Raw genomic sequence first — 18,532 nt, 5'->3', positions numbered from 1 at the left:
TGCGACCGTAGTGGTCTCGCGGTTCCAGACTGAAACGCCTAGAATCCCTCGGCCACACCCGCCGGCGGAAGCAAAGCAAACACGATTGATTTGGAACAAGTGAACAGTTAGAAAAATTCACTACACGTCAGATATTGTGGTCAGGCGAATACAGGGTTATCAATAAAAAATCAAATAGAGGTAATGCAGGAGTAGGTTTAATAATGAATAAAAAAATAGGAGTGCAGGTAAGCTACTACAAACAGCATAGTGAACGCAAGATAGACACGAAGCCCATCCATGCCTACTACAGTAGTACAAGTTTACATGCCAACTAGCTCTGCAGAGGATGAAGAAATTGATGAAATGTATGATGAGATAAAAGAAATTATTCAGGTAGTGAAAGGAGACGAAAATTTAATAGTCATGGGTGACTGGAATTCGAGAGTAGGAAAAGGGAGAGAAGGAAACGTAGTAGGTGAATATGGATTGGGGTTAAGAAATGAAAGAGGAAGCCGTCTGGTAGAATTTTGCACAGAGCATAACTTAATCATAGCTAACACTTGGTTCAAGAATCATAAAAGAAGGTTGTATACATGGAAGAATCCTGAAGATACTAGCAGGTAACAGATAGATTATATAATGGTAAGACAGAGATTTAGGAACGAGGTATTAAATTGTAAGACATTACCAGGGGCCGATGTGGACTTTGACCACAATCTATTGGTTATGAACTGTAGATTAAAACTGAAGAAACTGCAAAAAGGTGGGATTTTAAGAAGATGGGACCCGGATAAACTGACTAAACCAGAGGTTATACAGAGTTTCAGGGAGAGCATAAGGGAACAATTGACAGGAATGGGTGAAAGAAATACAGTAGAAGAAGAATGGGTAGCTCTGAGGGATGAAGTAGTGAAGGCAGCAGAGGATCAAGTAGGTAAAAAGGCGAGGGCTAGCAGAAATCCTTGGATAACAGAAGAAATATTGAATTTAATTGATGAAAGGAGAAAATATAAAAATGCAGTAAATGAAGCAGACAAAAAGGAATACAAACGTCTCAAAAATGAGATCGACAGGAAGTGCAAAATGGCTAAGCAGGGATGGCTAGTTGGCAAATGTAAGGCGGTAGAAGCTTACCTCACTAGAGGCAAGATAGATACTGCCTACAGGAGAATTAAAGAGACCTTTGGAGAAAAGAGAGCCACTTGTATGAATATCAAGAGCTCAGATGGAAACCCAGTTTTAAGCAAAGAGGAGAAAGCAGAAAGGTGGAAGGAGTATATAGAGGGTCTATACAAGGGCGATGTACTTGAGGACAATATTATAGAAATGGAAGAGGATGTAGATGAAGATGAAATGGGAGATATTATACTGCGTGAAGAGTTTGACAGAGCACTGAAAGACCTGAGTCGAAACAAGGCCCCGGGAGTAGACAACATTCCATTAGAACTACTGACGGCCTTGGGAGAGCCAGTCCTGACAAAACTCTACCACCTGGTGAGCAAGACGTATGAGACAGGCGAAATACCCTCAGACTTCAAGAAGAATATAATAATTCCAATTTCAAAGAAAGCAGGTGTTGACAGATGTGAAAATTACCGAACTATCAGTTTAATAAGTCACAGCTGCAAAATACTAACACGAATTCTTTACAGACGAATGGAAAAACTGGTAGAAGCCGACCTCGGCGAAGATCAGTTTGGATTCCGTAGAAATGTTGGAACATGTGAGGCAATACTGACCTTACGACTTATCTTAGAAGCTAGATTAAGGAAAGGCAAACCTACGTTTCTAGCATTCGTAGACTTAGAGAAAGCTTTTGACCATGTTGACTGGAATACTCTCTTTCAAATTTTAAAGGTGGCAGGGTAAAATACAGTGAGCGGAAGGCTATTTACAATTTGTACAGAAACCAGATGGCAGTTATAAGAGTCGAGGGGCACGAAAGGGAAGCGGTGGTTGGGAAGGGAGTGAGACAGGGTTGTAGCCTCTCCCCGATGTTATTCAATCTGTATATTGAGTAAGCAGTAAAGGAAAGAAAAGAAAAGTTCGGAGTAGGCATTAAAATCCATGGAGAAGAAATAAAAACTTTGAGGTTCGCCGATGACATTGTAATTCTGTCAGAGACAGCAAACGATTTGGAAGAGCAGTTGAACGGAATGGACAGTGTCTTGAAAGGAGGATATAAGATGAACATCAACAAGAGTAAAACGAGGGTAATGGAATGTAGTCGAATTAAGTCGGGGGATGCTGAGGGAATTAGATTATGAAATGAGACGCTTAAAGTAGTAAAGGAGTTTTGCTATTTGGGGAGCAAAATAACTGATGATGGTCAAAGTAGAGAGGATATAAAATGTAGACTGGCAATGGCAAGGAAAGCGTTTCTGAAGAAGAGAAATTTGTTAACGTCGAGTACAGATTTGAGTGTCAGGAAGTCGTTTCTGAAAGTATGTGTATGGAGTGTAGCAATCTATGGAAGTGAAACATGGACGAAAAATAGTTTGGACAAGAAGAGAATAGAAGCTTTCGAAATGTGGTGCTACAAAAGAATGCTGAAGATTATATGGGTAGATCACGTAACTAATGAGGAGGTATTGAATAGAATAGGGGAGAAGAGGAGTTTGTGGCACAACTTGACTTGAAGAAGGGATCGGTTCGTAGGACATGTTCTGAGGCATCAAGGGGTCACCAATTTGGTACTGGAGGGCAGCGTGGAGGGTAAAAATCGTAGAGGGAGACCAAGAGATGAATACACTAAGCAGATTCAGAAGGATGTAGGTTGCAGTAAGTACTGGGAGATGAAGAAGCCTGCACAGGATAGAGTACCATGAAGAGCTGCATCAAACCAGTCTCAGGACTGAAGACCACAACAACAACAAGCATCGTTGTACCACTCAGAGACGAAATCTTATTTCGTCGGCAATAAGGGAGATGATTATCAATATGAACAACTATAACTGTTAATTTGAACAATACAGCCTGTTACGCAAGTAAGCTGTTGCCTTAAAAAAAAAAGCTAGGCACATAAATAGCACTCAATGGAATGGCGACAGGGAAGGCATCCGGCCACCCCTTAACCTGGCCATAGCAAATTTGTTTATAACTGTACTGACCCTGCGCCGAAGCCGGAGAATGGTATGAAGAAAAAGAAGAAAATAATATAGGAAATGTGCCAGAGTGGCTTCTAGTAGAAATATCAATTGAGAAAGATGATATTTATCAGTAGGTATGATTAGCACCCACAGGTTATAATGGGGCATAACAGATAGTGGAGTGCTACGCTGTGTGAACGGTACTTTTTGCCTGTGTGTAGTTTTACTTTCGGCGGACCTATGTATAATGTGCTGTATATTCTGCACTATAATGTAGACGTGTCATGAGTGCTAAACTCGTAATGAAACAAAATTTATAACCAAAAAAATTTTTAAGCTCAGAAGATGTTTCAACTGTTGAAACCGATCGTCAATAATAAATATTGATTAATGCGGTCCTGCATATATAAAGTTCTTTCAAGTTAAATAGAGATCGCTCCTTTCCATTTTCTCAACATGAGAAACTTCCGTTGTATGCTAGAATATTCTCATTCAGTCTGGCTACGCTAATAGTATATTTTCGGTGATTTTCAATTTGCAGAAATCAACGTCAGAAGCAACTGGACTTCTTTTATTTTCCTGTTGTAGATGACAACCAAGTGTTCCCTGGTTAATTAGCCATCCTGATTCTGCAGAATGTAAGAGAGGGAACTATTACTAGTGCGGTTATTCTATAATCTTCTTTAATCTACAATCTGTGGAAGTCGTAGTTCAGGGCGAAGGTGGTTCTGTGATGTTTTGGAGCTGTTGCGATGACTTGGGCTCATTCATTCAGGTTACGGTGAATCTCAACAAGGACACTTATTTTAACATTCTCGGTGACCAGGTATTGCCCTTTCTTCGTGATCAATAAGTTGCGTCATCCAAGATGACAACGGCTGTGCTCAGAAGGCAGCACGCATACTGTCACGGTTTTACGAACGTTCGAGCACCCAGTCGCACTTCGACCGGTCCGCTGAATCAATCGCTCTTAATCTCATAGGAAATGTGTGGGACTAAAACTGAGGCTGAAATGTAGCGATTCACACCCCGTAGTCTGGTAGCTCTCAGGATCTAATTGTCAGCGAGTAACCATCGACTGGAAATTGTATACCTGAAGGTGTGTATTGTTGTTTTTGGCAAAATTAAGCCATTATCAAAGTTAGAGATGATGTTATGGCGTATTAGCGTGATGCCTCTTGGTGGTGATTTGTTTTGTATGGTGAGTGAAATTACATCTTTGATTTAACTATTATTATCACTGCCACGTAAAACTACGATATCTTTTTATGGAAGCGTTGGAGAATATTGCTAACATGTACGTAATAACTGGAGAAATAATTACTCTGTAGTTTACTTGTGGGAACGAATTCAACTGTGTTGTGTGTCTGCATTACTTTCTTCGTTTACTTAGGTTGTGACGTAGAACTGAGCCCGTTTTAATCCCGGTAACGGAAGAAGTTCCAGGCTACCGCATTAGCCCCGGAAAGGGGAGATAAGGTGGTAGCGTAAAATTCCTAAAGCCCTGGGTTGAGCTGTAGTCGTAGGTGTAGCGTCTCATATGGTGGGAGTATGTAGCGCATTCTGATGTTAAATCCTGGCAGCGCTTGGTGCTATTCGACAAGAATAGACAGTGGTTTCTCATCCCTTTATCTGACGCTCATCTATCCACAACACAAATACTACCAATACACTGTAAAAGGACATAACGCAGTCATCTTCAGGCCTACCTATGCAGTGTTCACGGAGTATCATGCAGTGCTGAAGCTGTGACACTGACAGTAAATAGGTCCGAGTAGTGAAGCGGTGCACCCATCTTAGCCAGGCTGTGTGCTGGACACAGTTGTGAGACGGTGTAGCTATTCCACTTTTACTTTTGATCTAAAAAATTAAAGGCTGCTGTTTCATAAGTCGCACATGTTCTCCGCTTTTTCATACGATTTTGAGGAAACTTTCCATAAAAAAATTATTGGGACAACACAACCAGGACGGCGGAGAATCTGTAGAGATACGTGGCTTTGGAATGACACCGTCAAAGACGCGCTACACACAAAGAAACGATTGTGTCATGAGTTTCTTGCCGATAAAACAGTGGAGCGATGGAATGCGTACAGAAGAGCCCGAAGAGATGCAAAGCAGGCTATAGCAGCAACCAAATCCTCATGTTTTGCTTATACATACGCCAGACTTGACACACGTGAAGGAGAGCGGGACTTATATCGACTCGCTAAAGCAAGGCATCGCAATTCAGAAGGTGTTCATCGGTTCTACGGAATCAATGATGAGACCGGTAATCTGCTGGTTACGAAGATTGTCAACGGCCGGGAGAGCGGTGTGCTAACCATACGCCCTTCTGTACCCCCATCCGGTGACGCCTAAGGGCTGAGGATGACATCGCTGCCGATTGGTATCGTTGATCCTTCAAGGCCTGTTCTGACAGTGTTTCTTTTACAGAGGCAGCATGGCTAGATATTTCCGCAAGGAACTTTCAACGACTTGGTAAGTATGTACTACGTCGAGTTGTTACACTTCTCCGGGCAAAACGAGATCCGACACGATATTAGGAGGTATCCAACTTCATTGTATGTGGAAGTTGTCCGTGACAAGGCTACAGGAACGTGTCACGTGCGAGGATTTTGCGGCATGCTGTGTCCTGTTGCTTGTATTGTGCGGCATGCTTGTATTTTGCGGCACGCTGTGTCCTGTTGCTTGTATTGCTTCTATCGGAAAACTAGTGCCCCGTGGATAAGCGTCGCGCTGTATGATCTTTATCGCAACGCGTCGTGTCTCATGTCGTATTGCGTCAGTGAGAACTGCGCCTGAGATTTTCAGGCGATGGACGAAAGCGATTTTATGTATTTTTTTTATAAATTTTTAAATTGTTTTGATCGTAGAAATAGATCTTTGCGATCAGGACAATTAAAAGATTTGTTCTTTTTAAAAAATTTTAAATACCTTACTATTACGTCACTGGTCAAAGCCAGCGGCTGGTACTGCATAATTCTCTTCACTCCTAGGCATTTTACAGTAAACTGAAGGAAGGGAGCACAGTGAAACCCTTTAGTGAGCACAGAAATATGAGATTTCCGAACTACGACAAGTGGAATGCGTATTTTATCGAGTAAAAACATGAATATGCCGCTAATACAGGTTATCGTAAATACTTCCAGCGTTTCAGAGGACAACTCCGGGAAAATAGAGGACATACGGGAAACAGACCCGTCAGTGAACACAGCAACTATCCAAGTTTATAACTTGTATTACAGTTCTTTAATGCGGGCACAGTATGCGTGGCAGAAAACGTCAATACGTGCGCGCAGTTAATTGAAGTAGCTGACACGAATTGGTCTGGAAGTCGTGACTGCGCCGGCCGGAGTGGCCGAGCGGTTCTAGGCGCTACAGTCTGGATCCGCGCCACCGCTACGGTCGCAGGTTCGAATCCTGCCTCGGGCATGGATGTGTGTGATGTCCTTAGGTTAGTTAGGTTTAAGTAGTTCTAAGTTCTAGGGGACTGATAACCTCAGATGTTAAGTCCCATAGTGCTCAGAGCCATTTGAAGTCGTGACTGTAGCCCGCATTGAAAATTTGTTTACTGGGTTGCCTATGTAAGGCGCTAAGTATGTCGATGCGATAATACGGAGCGGATGGTTTGCCTATACGGGGCAGTCAAATGAAAACCGAACAGACGGCTCAACGAGGGCATGAAATGGTTCGATTCAGAAGTAATCACTACACACGTTAAGACATTTATGCTGCTGGGAGGCGAGACGATGAGTTACGTTCTTAGAACGCGGTCGGCAACGGCCAGACCTACAGCCTCACCCACTCTTGCACCTTCTCGTCCGACTGAAACCGACGTCCACTCATGTCTTTCTTCAGGTCACCAAAGATGTGAAATCCCACGGTGAGAGATCAGGGCTGTACGGAGAATGTCGCACTGTTTCCCAACCAAATAGCTAAAACATAGCCCCCCGTCCGGTTGGCATTGTGTGGCAGCTGTTATGGTGCAACAGGATGATCCCACCCGACTGCATTTCTGGGTGTTTTCACTTTATGGCGAAACGCAGTTTCTGCGCAGTGTATTCATAGTGCTGCTCATTGATTGTACTTCCACGTCCGGCAAACTCGACGAATGGAAGGCCCCTGCTATCGAAGAAGGACTCTCATGACCTCGCCGAAACTTTGTGTTACAGCTTTGGATTTCCTTGGGGGGGGGGGGGGGGGGCTGTTTCCACTGTCGGTTGGTTGGTTAATATGAAGAGAGGGCACCAAACAGCGAGGTGATTAGTCCCATCGGATTAGAGAATGATGAGAAGGAATTTCCTCAGTGCCATTTTAAAGAAACCGTCGCGGCATTTGCCTGAAGCGATTTAGTGAAATCACGGAAAACCTGGATCAGGATGGCCGGACGCGAGTTTGAATCGTTATCTTCTAGAATGCGAGTCCAGTCTGCTAACCACTGCGCCACCTGCCTCTGTGTTTCCACTGTTAGCTTTGGTGTTTGTCCTCGGGACTGCAACATCCTCTTACAGGCCTTTGCGACCTGAAGAAAGACAGGAGTGGATGTCGGTTTGAGTCAGACGAGGAAGTGCCAGAGTGGGTGTGGATCCGGCAGACGCCGACCGTGTTCTACGAAACAGGAATCGATCGTCTCGTCTTCCAATGGGATAAATGACTTAACGAGTGCGGTAATTACTTTTGAATGGAACCATTCACTGGTCCCGTTGTGGCGGGTGTTCGGTTTCCATTTGACTGACCCTCATACTGTAGATGTTCTGACAGGCTTGTCGCGTAGTCCAACTCCGGCGCTTATTGCGAATCGAAACTTGAAGAGATGCTCTATTCACTAATATGAGTCGTCTTCTGAAACCCCAGAGGTACTTATGAATAATCCTGTATAAAGAAAGATTCATCTTATGACCCCCCAGGGTACCCGAGAGCGCTAACGCGCTGCTTCCTGGACTCGGGTAGGCGCGCCGGCCTCGGATTGAAACCGCCCGGCGGATTAACGACGAGGGCCGATGTGCCGGCCAGCCTGGATGTTTTTTTAGGCAGTTTTCCACATCCCGATAGGTGAATACCGGGCTGTTACCCATGTTCCGCCTCAGTTACACGGCTCGCAGTCATCTGAACACATTCGCACTATTCCATGGATTACACTCGACGCAGACGGTAGGGGTACACTAATTCCGTCCCAGGGGGTACGGGGTGGCGGCAGGAAGGGCATCCGGCCACCCCCTTAAACTTAACATGCCAAATCCGATTAACGATGACTGACCCTGCGTAACTGCGGGACAAGGCTCAAGCGATAAACAGATAGAAAGAAAGATTCATCTCATGCTAATGATATATGCACAAAGACACGCAGTAGATCGAATAAAAACTGTGTACGTAAGTAATGGAAATAAAAATAGGTAACCACTACAAAAAATTCCCTTGTCGACTGAGTGACTACCGGGACGTACATTGGACAGATTCATTTGTGCAGCAAACAAGGAAAGCATTCAGCCAAAAGATCACCGATTTCGCTTATCTTTCGCAGGGTTGTACATACTTAAATGTAAGAAATGGTGCTCTACTGCGGTGAGCTTCTCAAGCGTTTTGGCGAGTTCGAGGTTCAAAGCTTTAGGAGCCACTCTGAACACACTGCGAGAGCGTAAGCCAAAGCGAAGCGCCGTTAGCGCAACTGGTTGAGATGGCAGGTTACAGTTCTGCCCGTACTGCGTTCGGATGTAATAATTGCTTTGCTGGGCATTCACCAAACACTTATTTCGCTATAAGGAATCGTCTTTCTTTGGACACGAGAAATTGTAACAATAAGGACATTCATGACGAGGTATAGTCCACAGCTCCTGGTCTAATTTTAACACACTAGAGATTCATCTTAGCTAGTAGAACGATCGGAGACTTTCGAGACAAAAGAGAAAGGAGAATGTAATTTGGTTCTTTCACTTATAAACATACAAAATTATTTAGTTTGCAGGTTATCAAGATTGATGACAACTTATGACACGAACATCAAGGAAATTCAGTGTAACTTGTAAAGCTACAGAACTTATCCGAATAGCTTATAAAAGCACATACATCTCCACGAAGTGTTACTCCAAAGTATTTTTAAGAATAGATCGTTAAATAAACGATAATCTCTATTCCGTGACCGAGCGGTTCTAGGGGCTTCAGTCCAGAACCGCGCTGCAGCTTCGGTGGCAAGTTCTAATCCTACCTAGGGCATAGATGTGTGTCATGTCCTTAGGTTAGTTAGGTTTAAGTAGTTCTGAGTCTAGGGGACTGAATGACCTCAGTTGCTAAGTCTCATAGTGCTTAGAGCCATTTGAACCATTTAATATCGATTCATTATTATTTTTCGACTGTACATTGCTACGAGTGAACCACAATTATTACCATTATTACTATTGCTTCTCTCCAAAGAAACATGATTCGAAGTAGCGATACAAATGTTTGTTGGGAGATTAGGAAAGAGGAAAATGAGGGTAGAATTGTAGTGTGACGCCTCAACCGCTTGACCTGGTGACGCTACTCGTCGCCTGTCGATCTATTGTGGTACTGAACAGGCTCGTATAACTTTGAACCTCGATTTCTGGAAAATGCTTGAGAAACGTATCGTCCTGTCACAGCAACTGATACATTTTTATCCGGGTCAGAATAACAATTAATTGTTTGGAAAAGAACTACCATAGCAACAACCAACCAGAGTTGCTCACGCCTTCTGCTTTGTTGACCGTTGTCATATCGCTCTGCCCACGACAGAAACCATCACTAACGTAACTGTTGTGTTGTTTATGTGCGGTTTCTCTGAGTTGACTTCCTTTCTAATCAGTTAAAGAATGTCAAAGCCAAAACCCCTTTCACGTGAGCAACCGAGTTTAAGGCTGATTTAGTATCTCTTTCAACTATAAACTACAATGGATAATTGGGAAAAGAAATTGTGTCATGTAGCTGGAAGAAAGCACACATCACAACCGTCTACAAGAAGGATAGACGAAGTGATCCACAAAACTACTGTCCAATATATTTATCATCCATTTGTTGTAGAATCTTACTTCACAAATGTAATCTATCTCGAACAGAATTACCCCTTCTATGCAACCGGCACGAATTCCGTAAGCATCGGTTATGGGAAAGCCAATTCGTGCAGTTCTCACATGACATCCTGAAAGCCGTGGATCGAGGCAGTCAGACGCAATATTTCTCGATTTTCGAAAAGTATTTGACTCGGTACCACATCACCGCTTACTGTAGTGTGGGGTATCAAGAGGATTTTGTACAGTCTTAAGGATTTTTTCGTAGGGAGATGGCAGCATTCTTTCGTGGATGGAGGATCATCGACTGACGTAGAAGTAACTTGAGCAAGTGTTTTGGAACCATTGTTGTTCTTGTTGTATACTAACAACTTTGCAGATAATAGTAAAAGTAGCCTCAAATGTTTCGCAGATAATGCAGTTATCTGTAATGAATTACTGTCTGCATAAATATTCAGTCAGATACCGATAACATGCAAAGGTCATGTAAAGACTGTTTTAAATATTGAGAAATGTAAAATTGTGCACTTCGCGAAACCGAAAAGTATAGAACGCTTTGACTGCAGTATCAACGAATCACAGTTGCAATCGATCAACTCGTAACAAATATTGTACTGTGGAACTTCGTAGGGATATGAAAGGGGCCACAGCCACCAGCCAGAATATGAAAGGGAACGATCACATAGCCAGGCGTTAGTAAATCAGGTGGCATACAACAGTTCATTGGTAAAAGACTAGGGGAATACCGTCAGTCTCCAAAGCAGATTGCTTGTAAATCACTCGTTGCGACCCATCCCAGAATACTGCTCGAGTGTGTGGGACCCATATCAAACAGGACTGAAGCCGTCCTTACATTGGTAATGTTTCTCATCGCGAAGCACACCAGGCGTAGTGTCCGTCGTGCTTACTGTACGCTCCGAAACCACGTGATACATCACACGGAACACGCTCCTCGTTCGCAGCGCTGTCCTGCGGCGGTTGCTGCATCTGCTGCACGAATCACAAAGTTTGTTTACACGAACGGACGCGCATAAAACAGATGTGTTGACTATCTTCGCGATCCGCGAAGAAGGACGGAGAAAATCACGAAGATGTTTCTAGATTCGTCGATAGCTTGAACAGCGAATTGCTGAGAACGATCTGGGGTACATACTGATAGAAGTTATTCATTAACTGTGGTGTGCGTTCTGTAAGACCTTCGGCACACACACCATCAGATTATTTGACTTGTCGCTCTAACGAAGTAGGCGAGTGTCAGCAATATGTCTGGCGTGTTTATCTTCTGCCGTTAGGTCAGACGATAGAAATGCTACTTGCACGCTTAGAGTAGCGGATTGACGGTGACCAACTTTAAACAGAACTTGATTAATTTTCACACACATTTATTAAAATAATAACAAGCATAAAATTACTTAACTTGGTTCTGGATGCTTTTTACAATTGACACTCTGAAGTTCCTTTGGTCTTGGTACGTTAATCTTATTCTCACATATCTCTGATACTTGACAAAGTGTCTATACATTTATCTTCATGGCTATGTACAGGAATATGATAATCTTATTAGGCGCAGACTGAAACTTGATTACAGACAAATGCAGACTAATGCAGACTGACAAATCGGAGGTCTGTACACTCGTTGTAATACCTCGCGCGTTCAGGTATCACTGCGCGAGTGTGATCCGCGAGGGGAAAACGTTCTACGTTAGCACCAATCTCATTGGCTGCATTACATATTAATACGCGGATCGGCGGAAGGAGAATTTGGTCCGTCTCTATGACAGCGCCATCTCGTAGTGCGGAGAAGGACGAGCGCTGCGCCTGCGCTGTTGTGCTTTTCGGGGCGCGCTCTAGTGGGAAAGTTGTGTACGCGCTGACTACGCGGAACTATGTACACAAAATTAACTCAACTGAAGATGCATTACATTTTCGGTTTTCAATTGAGTACAATTAAAGTACAGTGTCTAACGTCGGTTTGCACATGCATAGTAATCCACATTGACGATTTGACTATTATCACTCTGAAGTAATGTTCTACATCAAATAGGTTTCAAGATCGACATTTGCATGGGAGACTTTTTCGAAGCTACTCACCGTCATTGAAAAAGATATTTACCGACAAGACACAAAGATGAGACAGTCCATAAGGCATATATCTTTCACTGAAAGTTTCACAATAGCAAAAACTAGTGTGTAACTTGCGTTTACTTTCTGACACAGACTGGCCGTTACTGTATGAATTCCGGCCATTGGGGGAACATTTCAATCGTTAGCCTCTACAAGAAGAATTGCAGCGTATACATTCTGTATAATAAATAATATCGAATATTGTTGAGCATACTTCTGTAAAATTAGTAAAGTCACAGAATCATTTAGAAAACATCAGAGGAAAAAAAATTGCTGGTAGACCGACGGGAATCCCCAACCTTTTGCTTGACAGTTTGCAACACTGTCTACCAGGCTAGAGCTTGAACACGACTGCAGCGTCTAAGTTACATGGTATACAGTTTTTACAAATGTCTTAAGGTTGTAGCCACATATGTCTTTATCTGACATTTAAACACTGTCTAGCACTTACGGTCACGACACTCCTGCTCATTTGTGTTGTACACTACGACAGCAGCGCTCCAAGCGGACGGGAAGCTACACTCCTGAATACGATATCGGATGAGTGCGAATAGTATCGTTTATATTGATCTGTAGCATTGTTTTCACAATGGGAAGCGTATGTAGTACCATAAAATCGGTAATAACTAAAAAGTTTCACAGCATCTGTTTTTCCTTAGTTTGCTAATGACCTCGGGAGGTACGTCAGTGTCACAGGACAGTTTAAGTACGATTCTCTTGTAACTTACAGGTATTTGCTGAAGAAGTCGTTCTCTTTTAAGAACCAATAAACGGCTAGTAAACAGCAGAAGACCTAACCTTTCGTAGAAAGACTTCTTCTACCTACTCACCAATGTGACGTTTCCTTCCCTACACTTCTAGTCAAATCAGTGAGTGTGAAATGTAGGAAACTTGTTATTTAACATACCAAATCAACTCACCCCAGTTATTTAGCTGAAGGTGGCAATAAAACGCCAAAAGCAACAAAACTGTTTCCCAACGCAAAAGAAAGCAATTCCACAATTGTTGCTACATCTGAGCCACAAATGGCAAGAATCTCCAACACATTCGCTTTCGAAGGAGAAGTAATTACATTTACAAAAGTACTCGTGTACTAGAAAGTCGAGTGAATCGTAGGAGGTGCGAATCATTAGGCTAGATAGAAAATTGTTACGTACAAGGACTGTACCTACCATAATAAGAATAGGCAACAACAGAAATATATGTCTATATTCTTTTGCTTTCATCGGAGTAAGCAGCAATTCGAAAGAATTTCTTCATCAGTCATTTGTAGCTTATGTCGTTGCATCAGTGGGATTCGGCTGATTTTACATTTATTTCACAGTCGTTCACATCTCTCGATAATTTACTAATGGCTGGAATGCAAAAATACGAGTACAATAACTATTTCATTAATTAAATGGAAAAATGAGAGCAAACATTCACCTTATATCTGACTTTCTCGCCGCTGTGAGCGCTAGTCTCGTTCCAACTGTCAAACGCTAACAACTTTCACAGCAGTGAGTCCCCCGACTGTATATGTTGGACTGTGATCTAACAAGTAGTGGTTTTACCCAAAACGAAGCGTTTTCGAGACAATCTCAATGTGCTGGTGTTTTGAAACAGCTTCTATTGATACTTTGTACGCTACAATATCACAAAACAAGAGTGTTCAGCTCCTTTTAACTTAACACAATATGTCTCCTAAGTAGTGTTTCTGACGTAAAACCGATGCTGCGTCTTATTGGTCACGTTGCTGTCCACGAGGCAAAAATCTGACACAGCAGGTTCTTCCTTTCACGCATTCAGCTGTAGTGGAACGTGGAAGTCGTCACTGTGACATCACCAACTACCTGTCGGTTTTAGTCCACACCCGATGATGGAAAGTTGCAAAGTACGTTACATAGGCCAGGAAGACATTAGGGAAACATTAGTTCAGGAACAAACGGAAAACAGGATTTTAGCCGTTAGTCCAGTGATTGCCATCTCAGTGAGAGGGGTATCACTGCGCTACGTAATGGACACGGGAAGTCCGATCTCGCCTCAACAGGGGATACTGAACGTATACAGACGAAGGGCTGCACGAATGGCTACAGGTTTGTTTAACTCGTGCTAGAGTGTATCAGAGTTGCAAGAAAAAAGGAACTGGTATGCAGCCGAAGATAGCCGTAAATTATCCCGAGGAACTTTACTCACACGATTTTAATAACTGGCTTTATGTATTGACTATAGGGCTATACAATTTCTTACGTATATAATGTAAATACAGAAAACTGCAAGTCACTTTCTTGAAATAGTTATTTATGCCAAGAACCGGTTTTCGAATCTTTTAAGGCTCATTTTCAAATGGTGTAACCTATACACAAAAAAGTGCCTTGTTGCAGTCACTGGTTCTTAAGGGGGGTAGGACGTCAAACGGGCCGTCTTGGAGCAGGAGAGACACCACAGGACAATTTGATTTCCACTGTCTATACTTTTACGAATAAATTCATAAAACTTTGTCAGCATGACCAGGAAGGATTAAGGATTCACAATCATAGCAGCGGAAGTTCGAAAAAATAACAAAATAATTTTTTTTTACATGTGAAAGTTCATCATTTTTTCAGTTGTATTGGCTGCGTTTGTTGCTATAGGTACATGTTTCTTAATAAGTAAGAGAGATTCTTCGATGACTTTTGTACAGCATACAATCCATACTTACAGGTTTATAAAACTCTAGAAATTATTTAATTTATGAAAAAATGAATGTGCTGTTACAGTTTAAACTTCATGTTTAGAAAAAACTAAAATTTTATAGTTAATTATCTCAGTTTTACCACAGTTCTTAATAGATTTCAAAAATTCTAGAGTTTCATACACCTGTACGTATGGTTTGTATGCTGTGCGAAATTCATCGAAGAATCTCCCTTACTTATGAAGAAAAGTGTACCTATAGCAACAAATGCAGCCAATGGTAAGTGAAAGAAAGGGAAATACAAACGTAAAAAAATAAATTATTTTCTTATATTTTTGAACTTCCACCACTATAAGTGTAAATACTGAATCCTTTCTGGTCATTCTGACAAAGTTTTATGAATTTATTTTTAAAAGTATAGACAGTGGAAAATAAAAATTCCTGTGGTGTCTCTCCTGCTCCAAGTCGTCCCGTTTGACGTTTACCCCCCCTTAAACATCCGTAATGGATGAGCTTATGCCTTACGTATAGTTCCCTTAGGAACTGCGAGGATAAATTAGAGGCAATTATGCAGTGAATCTTACGGTGTTCCATACGTACGTGGGAGGGGAAGAAGCTCTAATATCTGTTCAGTGGGAAGTACCCTCCGCCAAGCACTTCACAATGGTTTGCAGAGTATGAATGTAGACGTATATGTACCACAGTCATGCTAAAGGCGAACAGAATCGGTGCATGTGTTTCCCCCGCTAAGTACTGGCTGCGCTGACGAGCGAGGGGACGAAATCTGGCGGCTGGCCCAGCGGAGGCGGACTCACCGTCTTGGCGGAGAGGTCGGAGCGAGTCCAGTCGTGCACGGGCGACATGCCGGCGGCTGTGCGGCTGTGTGGCGCTGCCCGCACTGGTGCCGGCTGCCAAGAGCGCGGCGAGGCTGGGCCGCGGCGACGCCGCTCCTGATTGGCCGGCTCCGGGGCTCCCGGCGTCCCGCGGTGTCGCGACGCGGACCTGCGCCGCTCGCCTCGCCCACCCTGCCACACCTTTCACTCAAAGCGCGACGCAAGCGCGAGCAGCGCACTGCAACACGATACAGAGCAGTGGCTCCCAAAACCTCTGAAGTTACCACTGAAAGAGAAGACGTATCAGCAGGGACACACAAACCGTATCCATACTAGTTGGTATCGAGAACTTTCAAGTTGATACTCAGACCGTTTATTTCGATACTTTTCAATTGATACTTTTACTCACATCACTACTTTACCTGTAACCCTGTTTGGGTAGAACAACCTGTTTCTTATGGAACACAGAGCGAGGTGGCGCAGTGGCTAGCACACTGGACTCGCATTCGGGAGGATGACGGTTCAATCCCGCGTCCGACGCCCTTGATTTAGGTTTTCCGTGATTTCCCTAAAGCGCTTCAGGCAAATGCTGAGATGGTTCCTTTGAAAGAGCACAGGCGACTTCCTTCCCTAATCCGATGAGACCGCTGACCTCGCTGTCTGGTCTCCTTCCCCAAACAACCCAACCCAACCCCCATCTTATGGAACGGATGCCACAGCCAGATGTAAAGCGATTTCCGATCCAAACACACAGTACGGTCATCTGGTTAACTGGTCAATTTGCCCACTATGTAATGAGTGTGGACAAACCAGAACGGATTTCAGACATAGGATCGGACACTGCCTGATGAACTGCGGAAGAAAAGAGACTATCTCTGTATTTGCTAAAAATGCAGAGGTAGGGCATAGTTATACTTAGTATTGCAAAAGTTCGTTTCCGTGTTATCTCGATATGTTTAGGAACTGCAACATTCAGGTTGCGCGGGGTAGCCGCGCGGTCTTAGGCGTCTTGCTACGGTCCTGGCGGTTGCCCCCGTCGGAGCTTCGAGTCCTCCCTTGGGCATGGGTGTGTGTGTCGTCCTTAACGTAACTTTAAGTTAGGTGAAGTAGTGTGTAGGCTTAAGGATTGGTTCAAATGGCTCTGAGCACTATGGGACTTAACTTCTAAGGTCATCAGTCCCTTAGAACTTAGAACTACTTAAACCTAACTAACCTAAGGACAGTACACACATCCATTCCCGAGGCAGGATTGGAACCTCCGAGCATAGCGGTCGAGCGGTTCCAGACTGTAGCGCCTAGAACCGCTCGGCCACCCTGGCCGGCTAGGCCTAAGGACCGATGACCTCAGCAGTTTGGACCCTTAACAATTCACACACATTTGAACTTTTTTTTTGTAACAATAAGCCACAAGGAAACAGTGAGAATACATTTATATACAAGCATACTGTAACACTGAGACAAAACGCAAAAAACTTTTATTCAAATTTTAATTCAAGAGAGATATTTTTCCTTAGTCATAATTAACTGAATCGCGGAACATAGTGTTTTAATTGTACTGTAACTATTTAATGACAATAGAAAAATTCAGCTCAATCGATAATTGATCATTTTTTGCCCTATCTTTCTTACTGTGCGGTTTTGTCTTACGCACCTTCGTTTATTTCCAAACTAGCTGAGCTTCCGGCGTTGCCCTGGTATCTATTTATTCCAATCTTCTACACTCATCACCTTCGCCTGAAGATGATGGAGACGCATTCCATCGAAACGTTGCTATGAGACGACGATGCTACTCGGCTGACAGCCTGCGAAGACTTCATACATCAAAAAACGTTTTTCATCACCCCAGTTCCCAGAACTCCTGAACGTAGACATTGAGTGTGGGTATTATACAACAGACACAGTCCCTTTGACTGTTCAGACATGTCACTAAACCCGCCCAAAGATGTACTAACCATGCATGAGCAGCGTCTATTAGACGGAGGAGGTCCGACAGCCGATGAGTTCCAGTCATTTCACCAGGCAGGAGGTACACAGCTCGTCTTGTCTGTAGTTCAACCATGCCTTGACGATCAATATCGCGGTTCGATCGTGTCCGCATTGTTACTTTGGTGCCAGGAAGGGCTCTCAAGAAGGGAAGTGTCGAGGCATCTCGGAGTGAACCAAAGCGACGTTGTTCGTACATGCAGGAGGTACAGACTGACAGGAACTGTCGATGACATGCCTCGGCCGGCCCAGGGCTACTACTACAATGGATGACCGCTACCTACGGATTATGGCTCGGAGGAACCCTGACAGCAACGCCACCATGTCGAATAATGCTTTTCGTGCAGCCAAGGACGTCGTGTTACGAGTCAAACTGTGAGCAATAGGCTGCATGATGCGCAACACTCCGAACGTCCATGGCCAGGTCAATCTTTGCAACCACGTCACCATGCAGCGCGGTACAGATAGGACAAACAACATGCCGAATGGACCGCTCAGGCCTGGCATCACGTGTTGCATTCGCCTTCAACCAGACAATCGTCGGAGACGCGTTTAGAGGCAACCCGGTCAGGCTGAACGCCTTAGACACACTTCCAGCGAATGCAGCAAGGTGAATGTACCCTGCTGTTTTGGGGTGGCATTATATGGGTCCGACGTACGGCGCTGGTGGTCATGGAAAGCGCCGTAACGGCTGTACGATAGGTGAATGCTTTCCTCCGACCGATAGTGCAATCATATAGGCAGCATGTTGGCGAGGCATTCGTCTTCGTGGACGACAATTCGCGCCCCCATAACGCACATTTTGTTAATGACTTCCTTCAGGATAACGACATCGCTCGACTAGAGTGG

At 43.7% G+C, this 18,532-nt stretch overlaps 1 protein-coding gene across 1 annotated transcript in view; it reads right to left on the bottom strand.

Annotated features, from left to right (window-relative positions):
• LOC126438154 (L-dopachrome tautomerase yellow-f2-like) overlaps window positions 1-15,750 on the bottom strand; it is a 115,457-nt gene extending 99,707 nt beyond the window's left edge. The window contains exon 1 of the mRNA XM_050090532.1: window positions 15,683-15,750. Within this exon, the coding sequence (XP_049946489.1) occupies window positions 15,683-15,730 (48 nt within the window). The 5' untranslated portion in view covers window positions 15,731-15,750. The remainder of the gene's footprint in view (window positions 1-15,682) is intronic.
• Between the last annotated feature and the right edge of the window lie 2,782 nt (window positions 15,751-18,532).

The sequence above is a fragment of the Schistocerca serialis genome, unplaced genomic scaffold (assembly GCF_023864345.2).
Source record: "Schistocerca serialis cubense isolate TAMUIC-IGC-003099 unplaced genomic scaffold, iqSchSeri2.2 HiC_scaffold_1261, whole genome shotgun sequence".
In the NCBI taxonomy this organism is placed as follows: Eukaryota; Metazoa; Arthropoda; class Insecta; order Orthoptera; family Acrididae; genus Schistocerca; species Schistocerca serialis.
The sequence above is the reverse complement of the archived record's forward strand: the minus strand, read 5'-3'. Positions and strand labels throughout refer to the sequence as shown.